The sequence below is a fragment of the Schistocerca americana genome, chromosome 2 (genome assembly GCF_021461395.2).
Source record: "Schistocerca americana isolate TAMUIC-IGC-003095 chromosome 2, iqSchAmer2.1, whole genome shotgun sequence".
Classification (NCBI taxonomy): Eukaryota; Metazoa; Arthropoda; class Insecta; order Orthoptera; family Acrididae; genus Schistocerca; species Schistocerca americana.
This window is the reverse complement of record NC_060120.1, coordinates 863,245,174-863,261,556: the sequence shown is the minus strand read 5'-3', so window position 1 is coordinate 863,261,556 and position 16,383 is coordinate 863,245,174. Positions and strand designations below refer to the sequence as shown.

At 44.5% G+C, this 16,383-nt stretch overlaps 1 protein-coding gene across 1 annotated transcript in view; it reads right to left on the bottom strand.

Annotated features, from left to right (window-relative positions):
- The window catches only part of LOC124594494 (hexamerin-like), a 47,689-nt gene extending 36,511 nt beyond the window's left edge, over positions 1–11,178 (bottom strand). The window contains exon 1 of the mRNA XM_047132870.1: positions 11,103–11,178. Coding sequence (XP_046988826.1) covers positions 11,103–11,178 — 76 coding nt within the window. The remainder of the gene's footprint in view (positions 1–11,102) is intronic.
- Positions 11,179–16,383: the final 5,205 nt, after the last annotated feature.

The following is a 16,383-nucleotide window of genomic DNA, read 5'->3' as shown; positions in this document are numbered from 1 at the left end:
CGTACGTTGTTCGCTTTGTCGTTCTGGCAGGATAACTGGACGACAAAATGATAGATGAAGTTTGGTGTAGCGCGATGCGCTCACACTTTCCTGCTTATGTGCAGCGTGCACCCGTCGGAGCCCTGGCGAGAGAACAGTTCCTCGATATTTTAAGGTCGTTGGGCGACAATGAGGAACAAGACAAACAGAACGGCGTACGCTGGCGCAATGTGGAAGGAAAATAGGGCTCCACAAGCGTTTGTGGGGAGTATTGACTAGCAAAACTGGCATAATAATGGGCGTAGGAGAGCAAGACGGGAGCGAAGTGCTGGATTACGGAGATGGCGCCAATTGCATTCGACCTGGAATCACATTGACTGGAGTAGAATTGTCTTCAGTGATGAGTCTCGCTTCGAACTGAGCCATGATAACCAGTGAAGACGTATCTGGAGACGCCCTGGACAACCGCGGGATACCAACCTGACTGTCCCCTGACATCCAGGTGTGATGGTCTGGGGTGCCATTTCTTTTCATGGCAGGACCCCTTGGATGTCACCCTGACACCCTTAAGCACAGCGATATGTCGAAGATATTCTACGCCCCTTTCTGTTGTCCTTCATAGCAAGCCAAACCTGGGCTTCCATTTCAGCAAGATAAAGCCCGTCTGCACATGTGAGAGTTTCCACTTGTAGTCTTCGTGATTGCCAAATCCTACCTTGGCCAGCAGCGTCGCCCGATCTTTCCCAATTGATAAAGTTTGGAGCATTATGGACAGGGCCTTCCAAACAGTTCGGGATTTTGACGATCTCACGCGCCGTTAGGACATACTTTAGCACTATATCTCTCAGGAGGACATCTAACAGCTCTGTCCATCACTGCAAAGCCGGATAACTGCTTGAATAAGAGCCAGAAGTGGACCTACGGGTTATTGACTCGCTCAATTTGTGAAGCTGTTTCTCTCGAATAAATTATTCCATTTTTCTGAAATCGTAATCATTTTTTTTGTCTGTGTATATACATCCTATCTACCGAATTCCATATCATTCTGATAGTTCCTTCATGGTGCGTCTTTCTTCCTTTCTTTTCTTTTTTTGTGTATGGATTTAAATACACGCATGTTTTCTTTTTTTTATTGTTGACATTTGAGTCCTTTCAAGCGGCTCGCACAACTGACACTAGTAAATGTAGTGAATAAGGAGGATGCCTCTAGAGATCGGTGATTTGTACCTTATTCCTGATGACTGTAGTTAGTGTGATGGACCGGAAGACACCACTATTTTTACGGTGAGAACCAAATTCGCGGAGGAGTTGTTGTTAACAACGTTAAGGTATTACCCATCCCATCCTATCCGGCCTGATCAATGGTACTCTAAGAATGTGTCTCACTAATATTTATTGTTCTGCGTGACCAAACATTTGGAACTGACACTCAAAAAATGTTCAAATGTGTGGGATATCTTATGGGACTTAACTGCTAAGGTCATCAGTCCCTAAGCTTACATGCTACTTAACCTAAATTATCCTAAGGACAAACACACACACCCCTGCCCGAGGGAGGACTCGAACCTCCGCCGGGACCAGCTGCAAAGTCCATGAGAGCAGCGCCGTAGACCGCTCGGCTAATCCCGCGCAGCAACTGACACTCAGCTTGTACCTTTTCTATAGAACTCGACGGACATTGTAACTATGTACGGTTGATCTCTTAATTATATGTGTCTTGTGTGTTTCTCATAATGTTGCTTGTGATTCACAACTTATTTATGAATATCATTACTGGGTACTGTTTATGTGTGTTTCAGACGCTCTAGTTCTATGTGTCTTGCATGTGTATAGTATTTTCGTTTCTCATATACATCTCCATAACGAAAATTATTGCTGCAAATGGTTTATTTTTATTTTCACAGATCCTAATTCCATGCTTCTTGTGTGTATGTCTTATTTACATTTGTGACATTGTCGGCACATGTTCAGTGTGTTGTATGTTCTTCATGTATTGTTTACTTATTGTTGAACTTCGTGTGTCTATTGATGTGTATCTTGTATAGATTTATCAACGGCCAACCAAGCTTGACACGCTAGGATACAACTAAAAACATCACATCTCAAAAACAAAAACCCTGAACTTGTGTGTGAAGTGCAATTTTTGTGTATTAATATGATGGAGTGAAGATTTTAAGATTTTTCATTTTCTAAAGGTGTGTGTGCGACTCGTCAGGTAAACACACGAGGTGTGAGAAAAAAGTACTGAGACTTATCTTTTATCTACCAGAGTTCTTATTTTTTGAAACAACAGTGCTGTCCCCTTCAAAGTTGTTCCCTTCGGCAGTTATACATCGGCGGAGTAGTTGTTCCCATACTTGTTAGAAGTGCAGAAGGCTTCAACTGGTAGGACCTTTAACATGCCTGTCACATTGTTTTGAGTGTTCACCAGGGTCGCAAACTAACGTCCTTTTAATATATTTCCGGGAGAAGAAAAAAATGCCCTTTGAGGTGAAAAATTCCATGACGGAAGTAGCAGCGTGGCATGGAGCACTTGTCTGCAACAACCGGTCTCACTCGATTCATCCTTTTCCTGAGCCTTTCAAGGACACCTTTGTAAAACACTTTATTGTCGTAGAGGAACAAATTCTGATGAGGTTCACGATCAGAGTGTTCCCGGCTTTCCAAAAATGATTTGTGCCAGAAGAAAAGTTGTACTGTTGATAAGAAACGTTTCCCACACGCGTGTTTCAACTTTTAAAAGATCACATTCGCGAATTCCCCGAGGTTAATACAAAACTTGATGGCATAATGTTGCTCTACCATAAATTACGCTGTTACATTTTCGTAGCACACAACAAAAACACAGCTTCACTGATGGCGCTCTCCAAAATCACGTGATAGATGCAAGGTGATGAAACTCGGATTGAGCATCTGAAAGGGGTGAACACACTGATCTACACAAGTAGAAGAACACTGCGTTGTCAGATTTCTAGCAGTGTTCTCAGTGTCATTACTTTTCTCACGACATGTCGCGAGACTCAACCAAATGTATCAAGAGCTAAGAAACAAGGAGCTGTGAAATACCTTCGTAGCCAGGCACTTTCACAACCAGCCAGGAAGTTGGGAGCGTCTTGGGACTGTTGACAGGGACAACTTGGAAGTGTGGACACAACTCCGTCCACACAGGCTTCTTAAGGGCCAACGGTACCGACCAACCACCATGTCATTCTCCGCCGTCACGCGTCACTGGATGCGGATATGGAGGGGCATGTTGTCCGCACGCGGCTCTCCTAGCTGCTGTCACTTTTAGTGATCAGCGATGCAACTTTTCAATCAAGTAACTCCTAAATTGGCCTCACAAGGGCTGAGTGCATCCTGCTTGTCAACAGTGCTCGCCAGACCTAAACCGTGACCCATCCAAATGCCAGAAAAGTCCAACAGCGCTCAACTTCGGTGACCAGGCGGGAACCGATGTTAAAACTGCGGAAAGGTGCAGGCGCGAATGCAGGAAGGAGGTTTGTGAATTTCCTTGGCTCTCTTAAGAATAAACGCCTTATGTTGAGACTGGCAGACGATGAAAAAAAAACCGCTGCCTCTGCAGGCATCTGGACGATGCGTGGATGTAAAAACGTCCTTAAGGCAGGAAAGACGTGTTAGAGTTCTGGATGGCTCCAAAAGAATTGGCCAACCTTAAAGATTTTGGCGGACAGTGAGAAACGTGATGATAATTCGTTGAGCCCTGCAGGCACCAAGACAGACTGAAGACATTAAAGCGCCAAGGATACACACACGGAGGCGTTTGAACCTTTCGAACGCTGCAGAAGAAATGGCCTGCCTAAAAATGTTGGGCGGACTGTGAGAAAGATGCTTATAAGTTCCTAACACCAGAAGATTGGCTGCATTCACAACAACTAGAGAATACGGCCAAACATCACAACAATGTTCTGGATTGATTGTGACCAATGCTGGCAATGGCCTCGACAGACACAACGTGAGAAAAACGAGAGTACCCGAGTCACATGTCAGCCCACATAATATTGGAAATTTCCACCCTGCAGTGGGAGGCATGATCACGAAATTGCTATCAGTCAGTGGGGGGTGTTGCATATTCGGCCCACCAGTGACTGAGAGGACGAAAAATTCTGACATTCTGTGAGCTGTGGAGAATCAGGAGAGACGAAGAGATAGCTGGCCAGACAGGGTGAAAGCAAGACGTCATGGAAGCTCGACAGCCCATTGTCTATTTAGTCTGCGGACCTCGAATTTCATCCTTGCTCCCGTCTGAATGTTCGCCAGTACTTTGTGATTTACTCTTTTTTCTGTTACATGCTAAATGGATGAACACTTGCGGTCCAGTGCGTGGGAATGAAACACTCGACTGCACGTTACAGTTTCCTGCCCTGACATCCACTTCCCAACACTGCGGGGACGCAGCTTCTGAAACTCAACCGCCGCGGCCAGTCAACGCGGAAACTGTCCCAGCCTCGCCGCAAAAGCGGCGGAAGATACATGCTGACTGCCAAGTCGCCGCCATGCAGCTACGATATGATTCCCGCGTTCATACAGCGTATGCCGCCCACACCACCGCACAACAGCTGACTACGAAGAATGGTGAAGCGATCCATTTCCACCCCTCCTAATCCCTTAATATGATAGTTGAGTCCATGGCACAGCAAAATGTCAGGTCAAATCGGTCCTGAGATCTGTATTTGTATAAAACGCATTGTAACAACTTTAAACACTCCATGTTTTAACCCTTTACTTAATCTGTTTGGTCTAAGTGTCAATCCCTAGAACTTATAAACTTGCTGCTCGAACATTCCACAGGTGTATTGCAGGTCCATAGTGTCCAACGGGCGCAATATTTCGGCGATCAGACATGTCGCCATCGTCAGGTGCGCTGACGAACTGAGATTGCGGCTATAACTTCAGCAAGGCATGGGAACCAGCACTGAGTCTAATTAAAAAGAGGCTCAGCAAAGAAAACGAACGAGCGACCAGGGCGGACGAGGCAACTACACCGACGCCACCACATACGCCGACGCCAGCCTCTCAGCGACCGCCGACGCGCGGCCGCGGCCGCGGACCGCGGAGAGAACGCCTCGCGGGGGAAGGGGATTTAGGACGGCCGCCCACCCTCAGGAGCTCCGTTCGTCAGCGCACCTGACGATGGCGACATGTCTGATCGCCGAAATATTGTGCCCGTTGGACACTATGTACCGGCAGTACACCCGTGGACTGTTCGAGCAAGAAATACGCCGGGAGAAGTTGAAGAATCACATTATAAACTTGCTGTTTGATTTCGCTGTATGCTCTTTGAATTTACTACATTTCTGGCTTCCACCGAAGGATGATCACATTGGTAATTTGCACGCATGTCACATCACAGTTTTGAATTTATAACAACGCACCTTACAGTCCAATTCCCGAATCCCAGTCTGGCCGTATTATAATCCACCTGAGATATTCTTGTGCCTCTGGGCCTTTACCAAGTATACCTCATCCTTCTGTGATTTCTTAACAGTTTTACGCCATTAATAGTTGAAATTTGTTGCAGAAAATTACTTTTTCTACTCTCTGCCTACTAACAAGCCCAAATTCTCCCATAACTGGCTTATATTCCTTCACCTACTAGCGTGTTCCAATTCTCCATGACTGACAGATTGTCATCTCCTATGAACTACTGAATTACCCGTTCTTTCTCAGTCTCTTAATCTTCTGCATGAGACTTCGCTTTGTATACCAGAACTATTGTTGTTGGTGTTAGTTTACTGTCGATTTTGAGGAGATCAACTCTATCACTGAACTTTTCACAGAAACCAACTAACCTATACCAAGCCCACGTTCTTCCGTAACTCTTTCTTCCATCCTTCCGCTACAACCTCACTCCAGTCCCCCGCGAATGTTTGATTTTCATCTCTTTTTTACCTACTATCTGAACTATTGTTGTCGACGTTGGTTTGTTGCCGAATCTGATGAGAACAACCCTATCACTGAACTGTTCACAGTATATCTATCTCTGTACTTCCTTCCTATTCATAACTAATCCTACTCATGTTATATCATTTCCTGCTTCTGTTGATATTAACCTTTACTCGTCCGACCAGAAATCCATACCTTCTTTCCATTTCACTTCAGTGACCTCGGCTACATCTAGACTGAGTATTTCCACCTCCCTTTTCAAATTTTCTAGCTTTCCCTTAACATTCAAACTTATGGCATTCCATACTTCGGCTCGTAGAATATTAAAGTTTCATCGATTATTCAACTGCCCCCATGGCAGTGCCTTCCCGGACATCGCAATAGGGGGCTAATCTGGAGTTCTTCACCAATATAGATATCACTACGACACTTCCCCAGTTACAACAGACACGTCATGTGGATACCAAGTGTGAGTCTTTAATGGAATGGCTTATTTTGCCTTCTGCATCCTCACGCCGTTGATCAATACTGATTGTTCCACCTTTTAGGGGCAGTTTCCCACCCCAATAGCTAGAGGTTGTCATGACGCTCTGTCCGCTCTTCCGCACTCTTTGACAACGCATTGTGACTGCTTGTACAGGGAGTCTTAGGCTGTCATTTCTGATGATCGTTACTCAAATTTTAAGCAGTAGCTGGGTTTGAACTCGGAATCCAGGATGTTTCCATTACTAGTCAAAGACGCTACGCCTAGTTCACTGGTCCATAACGATTAATAAAGCAGAGACGAAAGGGAGGAAGTCACTAGTCAGGTGAACCCGGGGTCTAGAGGTAGTGTCTTTGACTGGTAATTAAAACGTTCTAGGTCCCGGATTCGAACCGAACCACTGCTTAAATTTCTGATAAAAATCATCAGCAATGACCGCCGAAGTCTTCCGGCATAGGAAGTCACCGTTGTTCTATCAACAGCTTCGTCAAAGAGGGCAGAGGAGCGGACAGAGATTCAGGGCATTCTCTTGTTCTTACGGTGGGAAACTGCCCCTAAAGGGGAAGACTTAGCAATAATCAACTGCATGAGGATGCAGAAAGCAATGAAACCACTGAATTAAAGATCCATAAAGTGTATCCACATTATATGTAGCCTGTGATTGTAAAGGTGTGATGATGATCTTCCCATTGACAAAAGATTCCGGATTACACCCCCATTCGAAACTCCGAGAGGAGATTGCCAAAGGTTAGATGACCACGAGAAAAATATGGAACAACCTAGGAAGGGGTAATGTTCTGTGAATCAGACCAAGACATGACAGAATTTTGAAAGTGGTAGGGAAGCTAAAAAATCTAAAAATGGAAATGCCAAGGCTCAGTCTTAATATAGTGGTGGTCGATGAATTTAAGTGGAAAGAAGATACGGATTTGTTGTACGACCCATACAGAGTAATATCACCATCGGCAGCAAATGGTATAACTGGAGTATGATCCCTTATGAATAGAAAGATAGGTCAGAGAGTGAACAGTTCAGTGATAGGGTTGTTCTCATTACATTCGACAGCAAACCAATGATGACAAAAACAGTTAAGACATACACGGCGACGGCACAAGCAGAAGATGAAGAGATAGTAAAAGTATATGAGGATACTGAACAGGTAATTGAATATGCAAAAGAGAAATGAAAACTAATACTCATGAGAGACTGGAATGCGTTTGTAAAGTAAGGAATAGGAAAAAGAGTGACGGAAGAATATGAGGTTGGTAGTAGGAATGAGAAAGGGTAATCGAGTTCTCCAATATATTACAGTTAGTAATAGCAAATACACTGCTGAAAAATCAGTGGAGGAGGTATACTTGGATAAACACCTGGAGATACGGGACGTTTCCAGCTAGATTACATCATGGTCAGACATAGATTCCGAAATCAGGTACCGGATTGTAAGGCGTACCCGGAAGCAGATATAGACCCCGATCACAATTTATTAATGATGAAGAGGAGGCTGACGTTAAAGAGAATCGTACGGAAGAATCAGAATGGAAGAAAGTGGGATACTAAAGTACTTAGGAATATTGAGAACGGTTTGAAGTGCGCTAAAGATGTGGATACTGCGATAAAGAAGACCACAACAGTTCAAATGGCTCTGAGCACTATGGGACTTAACATCTTAGGTCATCAGTCCCCTAGAACGCAGAACTACTTAAACCTAACTAACCCAAGGACATCACACACATCCATGCCTGAGGCAGGATTCGAACCTGCGACCGTAGCGGTCATGCGGTTCCAGACTGAAGCGCCTAGAACCGCACGGCCACACCGGCCGGCACCACGACAGTAAGAAGTTAAACTGAAGAGTAGTGGACACCTCTAAAAAGAACGATCACAGATGCTGGAAAGATAAATACTGGGGTAACAGGTGAAATACTTGATCGACGAAAGGAGGAAGTACAAAAGCGCTCACGAATTGAAAGGAACAGTACAATATAAATCGTTCAGGAATAAAATAAATAGGAAGTGCATGGAATCCAAGGCAAAATGGCTACAGGAAAAATGTGAAGAAATCGAAACAGAAATGACCGTCAGAATGACTGACTCAGCCTATAGCAAAGTCAAAAAAACTTTTGGTGAAATTAAAAGCAAGGGGGGCAACATTAATAAGATGTTTGAAATTCTGAGAAAAATAGACTTAAGCTGTAGAGAAAGTCGAGCAATGTATTCGTACAGTATGTACAAGAAACAAGAGGCACCGATCAGACTGGAAGACAAAGAAAGAAATGCTCGGACTAAAACGGGGTAATGCAGGGATGACTTATTTCGCCCCTACTGTTCAACTATACATCGACGAAGCAATGACGGAAATAAAAGAAAGGTTCAAGAGCGGGATTAAAATCCGAGGTGAAAGGATATCAACGACAATGTTCGCTAATGACATTGCTATCGTCAGAGAAGCTGAAGAATTAAAAGATGTGTTGAGTGGAATAAGCAGTGTAATGAGTACAGAATATGGACTGAGATTACGCTGAAGAAAGAGGAAGGTAATGAGAAGCAGGAGAAATGAGAATCGGAGAAATTGGTGGTCACAAAGCAGACGAAGTTTAGGAATTCTGCTGCCTAGGCAGCAAAATAACCCATGATGGACGTAGCAAGGAGGACATCAAAAGCAGATGAGCACTGGGAAAGTGGACATTCATGGCCAAGAGAAGTCTACTAGAATCAAACATTGGCATTAATTTGAAGAGGAAATTTGTGAGAATATACATTTGGAGAACAGCGTTGTGTGGTAGTGAAACATGGACTCTGGGAAAACCGGAACAGAAGAAAATCTAAGCATTTGAGATGTGGTACTACAGAAGAATTTTGAAAATCAGATGGACTGATAAGGTAAGAAATGAAGAGGTCTTCTCAGAATCAGCGAAGAGAAGACGATATGGAAATCACTGGCAAGAAGAAGGAACAGGACGGTAGGACACCAGTAAATAACTTACTTGGTATTAGAGGGAATTATAGACTCTAAAAACTGTAGAGGAACATGGAGATCGGAATATATCCAACAAATAATTGAGGAAGTAAGGTGCAAGTGCCACTCAAATGAAGAGGTTGCCATAGGAAAGAAATTCATGGTGGACTGGTTCAGTCCAGTCAGAAGACTGATGACTCAAAAGTCGTCAGCCTCCTAATTGGTTTGATGTGGCCCACTATGAAAACCTCTCCCGTGCTAATCTCTTCATCTAATAGTCGCACTTGCACCCTACGTTCTCTGTTATTCATTGGATGTATTCTGGCTTCTGCCTTGCCCTACAGTTTCACCCTCAACAGCTCGCTCTCTCAGTATGGAAATTATTCCCTGATGTCTTAAGACATGTCCTGGCATCCAGACACTTCTTCTTTTCAATGATCAATGATATATTCCTTTTTTCTTATCAATCCACCAAACGCTTCGAGCATTTTGAAATAATCTTGACGAGTATTATCAACGAAAAGAGCGAAATTTTGAATATTGGCATAGGAAAAGAGCAGTAGTTGACGATATGGAAGAATTCTGTTGTCTGGGAAGCAAGGCGGCACAGGTTGCACACGCAAGTGAGCGATTAGAAGCAAATTGGTGCAGATGATGAAAGATTTCTGCGCTGCAGTGCCTTTACTGGTATCAAATGCTGACGAGAAGGTGATGAATATGTGAACTACTCTCGAATGTCTTAACCCATGTCATGTAAGTGTGACCATCCTCCTAACTAGAGCTTTTTAAGGGTCACCTTCCCATTTCTCTTATATATATATATATATATATATATATAGAGAGAGAGAGAGAGAGAGAGAGAGAGAGAGAGAGAGAGAGAGAGAGAGAGAGTCAAAAATAAGTATTTCATATTCTGAGAGGTAGTAGCATGGATCAGAACAAGAAATTAATGTGCTATAAAACTGATCTCTAAAATAATAAATAAATGGTTTAAGAGCTATGAGTACTTCTTCACGTTTGCTACAGTGAAACACATCTCTTCTGCTGATCAAGTGCTCACAGTCATTAAGGTAAGCACTTTACAGCCAGTGCTAACTGGATATTTGTTTGTTGTTTGGATACATATTAGTGCCTCTCGAAATACGGAATATTGTGCATGTGTATGTGTGTGTGTGTGTGTGTGTGTGTGTTTGTGTGTGTGTGTGTTAGAGAGAGAGAGAGAGAGAGAGAGAGAGAGAGAGTTAGAAAAGAAAGAGATAACGGAATCTGTAAATCAGAGGAGAAAATTGGGTGTAGGTGACATATGTTCTGTGGAAATCAATAAAGAAGACAGAATAATTTGAAGGTGTCTAGTTCGAGGTAGTAATAAACTAACTGCTGCTGGAAGGAAATGAGGAGTAAGTAGTCCTAGGAAAGAACTGATAGAAGAGTCGTGTAAAGGACGTACTGAAACGAAATTCGGGGTAGTTTTATGTCACTGTATGGTGAGGCAGAGAGAAGAATGTAAGTAAAGTAAAAAGTTATAACATATAATACAGAGCAGAAGCGTCGAGAAGACATTTTTTTTTATAAGAAATAGGATGTGAAACCAGTAAGAGATCATATCAAATAAAGAAATAAGTCAATAAAAAGTTGATGAAGGGAACTACATTGGGTTATGAATAAACGGCAAATACTATACGTAGGTGTTGACCATATGTTATATTATACATTCACCTCTGGTACGTACTTCCGACAACATATGGGTGATAGCCGGGGTGATGGAAGTCAACTAACCTGCACCACAATTGAGGCCGGGAGCCAGACCCAGCAGGGCCACGGAGGCCAGCAGCAGCGTCTCAAAGGTCCTCATTGTGCCCCTCCTGTACTGCTGAGCGTCTACGCCGAGTCGTCTGCGGACGTGCGGCGGCGACGTCTTTTATACGGGGGGCCGACGGAGGGGCGCGCAACCTGCCAGCCCCGGGGGGGGCTCCCACCACAATGCCCTCCTCCCCGACAGTCACACACCCTATTCTGACCGGCCACACGTGACCCATCGCTAATTGCAGATAACTCTCCAGGGACCAACCACTCGCCACTGCCCGCCATTCATAATTCCTCCCTCTGTTCTCGGCTGACGCTTCCGTCAAAGCCAACAAAGTTCCCATACGCTTCTCATGTGTTCCCGCTCCGGAATTAGGTAATCGGCGTCTGACTCGGTCCCTCTCAGGAACGCACGATTGTTTATACCATTCATCATTCTAATTTACGACCTTCATATTACGGTACCAATTAACCACTGCGTTTCGGTAATTGTTATTTCCAAGGGAAGGTGGGAAAAAGTAACCACTCGAAGGAAAATTGTATTTTCACCAAACCGTCGTTACTAATAGAGCTTACCGCCTACTCAGTTTGAATCTACATGTTACAAGCATCAAGCAAATATTTTAAAGTGAAAATGAAGCACTCAACAAGTCGTTGGAAATCTCCTACAAAAATAATAAGCCGTGCTGCCCCTATAGCTGGTCATAATTGCGAAAGCGGTACCAGTGCAGGATGTAGTGGACTAACTGATCTCATAATTATGTCTCACAAATATTACTGTGGGAGAATGAGATTTTCACTCTGCAACGGAGTGTGCGCTGATATGAAACTTCCTGGCAGATTAAAACTGTGTGCCCGACCGAGACTCGAACTCGGGACCTTTGCCTTTCGCGGGCAAGTGCTCTACCACCTGAGCTACCGAAGCACGACTCACGCCTGGTCCTCACAGCTTTACTTCTGCCAGTATCTCGTCTCCTACCTCCCAGACTTTACAGAAGCTCTCCTGCGAACCTTGCAGAACTAGCACTCCTGAAAGAAAGGATGCTGTGGAGACATGGCTTAGCCACAGCCTGGGGGATGTTTCCAGAATGAGATTTTCACTCTGCAGCGGAGTGTGTGCTGATATGAAACTTTCTGGCAGATTAAAACTGTGTGCCCGACCGAGACTCGAACTCGGGACCTTTGCCTTTCGCGGGCAAGTGCTCTACCATCTGAGCTACCGAAGCACGACTCACGCCCGGTTGAGCACTTGCTCGCGAAAGGCAAAGGTCCCGAGTTCGAGTCTCGGTCGGGCACACAGTTTTAATCTGCCAGGAAGTTTCATTGATGTGGGAGTCCAAATCACGTCCTGAATGTTCTTCAAACTAGTCACTTACAATTGTGGCCTGATAACATGGCCCATAGTCATCCATAAATATTCCGTCATTGTTTGGGAACATGAAGTCCATGAACGACTGCAAATGATGTCCAAGTAACCGAGCATAATTTCCAGCCAATGATCGGTTCATTTGGACCAGAGGACCCAGATCATGCCATGTAAACACAGCTCACACTATTACGGAGCTACCACCAGTCTGCGCAGTGGCTTGTTGACAAGTTGCGTCCATTGCTTCGTGGGGTCTACGCACACTCGAACCCTACCGTCAGCCCTTAAAATAACTGAAACCGGGACTCATGTGACCAGGCCACGGTTTTCCAGCCGTCATGATCACGAGCCTGGGAGCGTCGCTGCAGGCGATGTCGGGCTGTTAGTAAAGGCACTCGCGTCTCTCGGTTGCTGCCGTAGCCCATTCACGCCACATTTCACCGCAGTGTCCAAACACGTTCGTCGTTAAGTCCCCCATTGATTCCTACGGTTACTTCACGCAGTGTTGCTTGTCTGTTAGCACTGACAACTCTACGCAAACGCCGTTGTTCTCGGTCGTTAAATGAAGGCCGTCGGCATCTGGGTTGTCCATGGTGAGAGGTATTGCCGGAAGTTCAGTATTCTCACCACGCTCTTGACATTGTGGGATACTGAATTCCCTAACGATTTCCGAAATGGAATATCGCATTCGTCTAGCCCCAACTAGCACTCCGCGGTCAGAGTCCGTTCATTCCCGTCGTGCGGCCATAATAACTTCGAAAAACCTTTTCACATGAATCATCTGAGTACAATGCGCCAGCCTTTTATACCTTGAGTACGCGGTACTATCGCCGTGTGTACATGTGCATATCGCTGTCCCATGACTTCCGTCACAGGAATGTATAACAGAACAGAGCCCATTTTAAATAATGTAAATTAAATAATTAAGAATCGTCACAAAATGACAGAATGAGGAATGATAGCTTTTTATATAAAAGTATTTAGAACTCAGTCCGATCTGTAGTGTTATGGGGGCTACATGTAAGCAACTAACTCATTGCAGTAACCACTTCGGCCACATTTCCCCAAGAGTAGTGTGACCACTTTCCGAGATCGCACGCCATGTCGGTATTAGAGGTTCACAAATAAAACCATCAAACCGAAAAAAGTGCAAGGAACAAAATTTGTACGCCGAGAGATGTTGCTTAGACACTGAATACTGCAAAATATTGTAAAAAAGTATTACTCTCCACGTATGAGCAAAGTACCAATAATAACTTCCCTTACAGTAGACGACACAAAATCAAAAAAGGTTTTACTGAGAAATATGGAACAAAGTCTTTCGGTCAAACTTGCTGACCACAAAGACGGTCTATCACGGGACTAGTCTGACCTCGACAGGTAGCAGCAGTGTTCAGGGCAAAAAATTATGCTATGCCTACTTTTCCCGTTCTTGTTACTTCATTTATTTTTATTCAAAAATGGTTCAAATGGCTCTGAGCACTATGGGACTCAACTTCTGAGGTCATTAGTCCCCTAGAACTTAGAACTAGTTAAACCTAAGGACATCACAAACATCCATGCCCGAGGCAGGATTCGAACCTGCGACCGTAGCGGTCTTGCGGTTCCAGACTGCAGCGCCTTTAACCACACGGCCACTTCGGCCGGCTTTTATTTTTATTTATTTGATTTTTTTGTTTACCCCGCCTTCCCCTATTGTTATTATTACTGTCCTATGGAATTACACTATGCGATCAAAAGTATCCGTACACATGGCTGAAAATGACTTATAAGTCCGTGGCGCCCTCTATTGGTAATGCTGGAATTCAATGTGGTGTTGGCCCACCCTTAGCCTTGATGACAGCTTCCATTCTCGCAGGGGGTCAATCACGTGCTGGAAGGTTTCTTGGGAAATGGCAGCCAATTCTTCACGGCGTGCTGCACTGAGAAGAGGTATCGACGTCGGTCGGTGAGGCCCGGCACGAAGTCGGCGTTCTAAAACATCCCAAAGGTGTTCTATAGGATTTAGGTCAGGATTCTGTGCAGGCCAGTCTATTACAGGGATGTTATTGTCGTGTATCGACGACAGTCGGTGAGGCCCGGCACGAAGTCGGCGTTCTAAAACATCCCAAAGGTGTTCTATAGGATTCAGGTCAGGGATCTGTGCAGGCCAGTCCATTACAAGGATGTTATTGTCGTGTGGCCACTCCACCACAGGTAGTGCATTACGAACAGGAGCTCGATCGTGTTGAAAGACGCAATCGCCATCCCTGAATTGCTCTTCAACATTGAGAACCAAGAACGTGCCTAAAACATGAATGTAGGCCTGTGCTGTGATAGTGCCACGCAAAACAACAACGGGTGTAAGCCCCTTCCATGAAAACACAGCCACGCCATAACACCGAATTTTACTGTTGGCACTACACACGCTGGCAGATGACGTTCACCGGGCACTCGAAATACCCACATCCTGCCATATGATCGCCACAATGTGTACCGAGATTCGTCAATCCACACAACGTTTTTCCTCTGTTCAATCGTCCAATGTTTACTCTCCTTACTCCAAGCGAGACGTCGTTTGTTATTTATCGGCGTGGTGTGTGGCTTAAGAGCAGCCACTCGGCCATGAAATCCAAGTTTTCTCACCTCCCGCCTAACTGCCATAGTACTTGCAATGGATCCTGATGCAGTTTGGAATTCCTGTGTGATGGTCTGGATAGATGTCTGCCTATAACACATTACGACTCTCTTCAATTTTCGGCGGTCTCTGTCAGTCAACAGACGCGGTCGGCCTGTGCGCATTTGTGCTGTACGTGTCCCTTCACGTTTCCCCTTCACTATCACATCGGGAACAGTGGGCGTAGGGATATTTAGGAGTGTGGAAATCTCGCGTACAGAGGTGTGACACAAGTGACACCCAATCACCTGACCACGTTCGAAGTCCGTGAGTTCCGCGGAGCACCCCAGTCTGCTCTCTCACAATGTCTAATGACTACTGAGGTCGCTAATATGGAGTACCTGGCGGTAGGTGTCAGCACAATATGAAAAACGTATGTTTTTGTGGGTGTGCGAATACTTTTGATGACATAGTGTATGTCTAAATTAATGGTAATAGACTGTTTAAAACGTAACAGCTACGATTGCTCGTATATCTCACAAAAAGTTATAGAAATAAGTAGATGGAAACAAAGAGCATCGTACTGTCACCAACAAAACTTGTTTTCACACTAGTAAATCCCCGTGAGTTCGTAACGTCGTATTCGAGGAGACTGGAGATTGTAGATGACTTCCGCCCTTTGAACTGAATGAACGAACATAGTCGAAGATAAACTAACCCATCTCTTCTCTGACAGCAGGTCCAATGAGGGTGGGCTTCGAGCCAACAACTATTGTGAACGATTCATCTACATTATACTCCGCAAGCCACCTAATTGTGTGTGGCGGAGGGTACTTTTAGTATCACTAACTGAGCGCTCCAACTCTGTTCTACTCGCTAATAGTGCGTGCCTTATTGTTACAATTCTGACATCTCCTTTAATATTTTTACTCGGCTAGCTAACATGAGATACATTAACAACGGAATTGGAGCTATCGAAAAATATTTATTGAATTCATAATTTTTATTTCTTTTTTCCTGCGAATTACTGAAACAACTTCCAGGCGTCTGGTATTTGCCAATTTTTGCAGAGGATTGATATCTGACTCTTGCACTTTCCCTCCCTCCACTTCAGTCATAGCATACGAACAACATTGTATTGTACGTAGGCTCACCACATCCATTTACTTAGAATATATGCAGTTCCTTTATTTGTCTGTACGAGGTGTCTGGCCACCTTCTATTGCCATCTTCAACTGCAGTACAGTAAGTAAATTGTTGCGTACGTAAGATTAACTTTTCACGACGTGTTA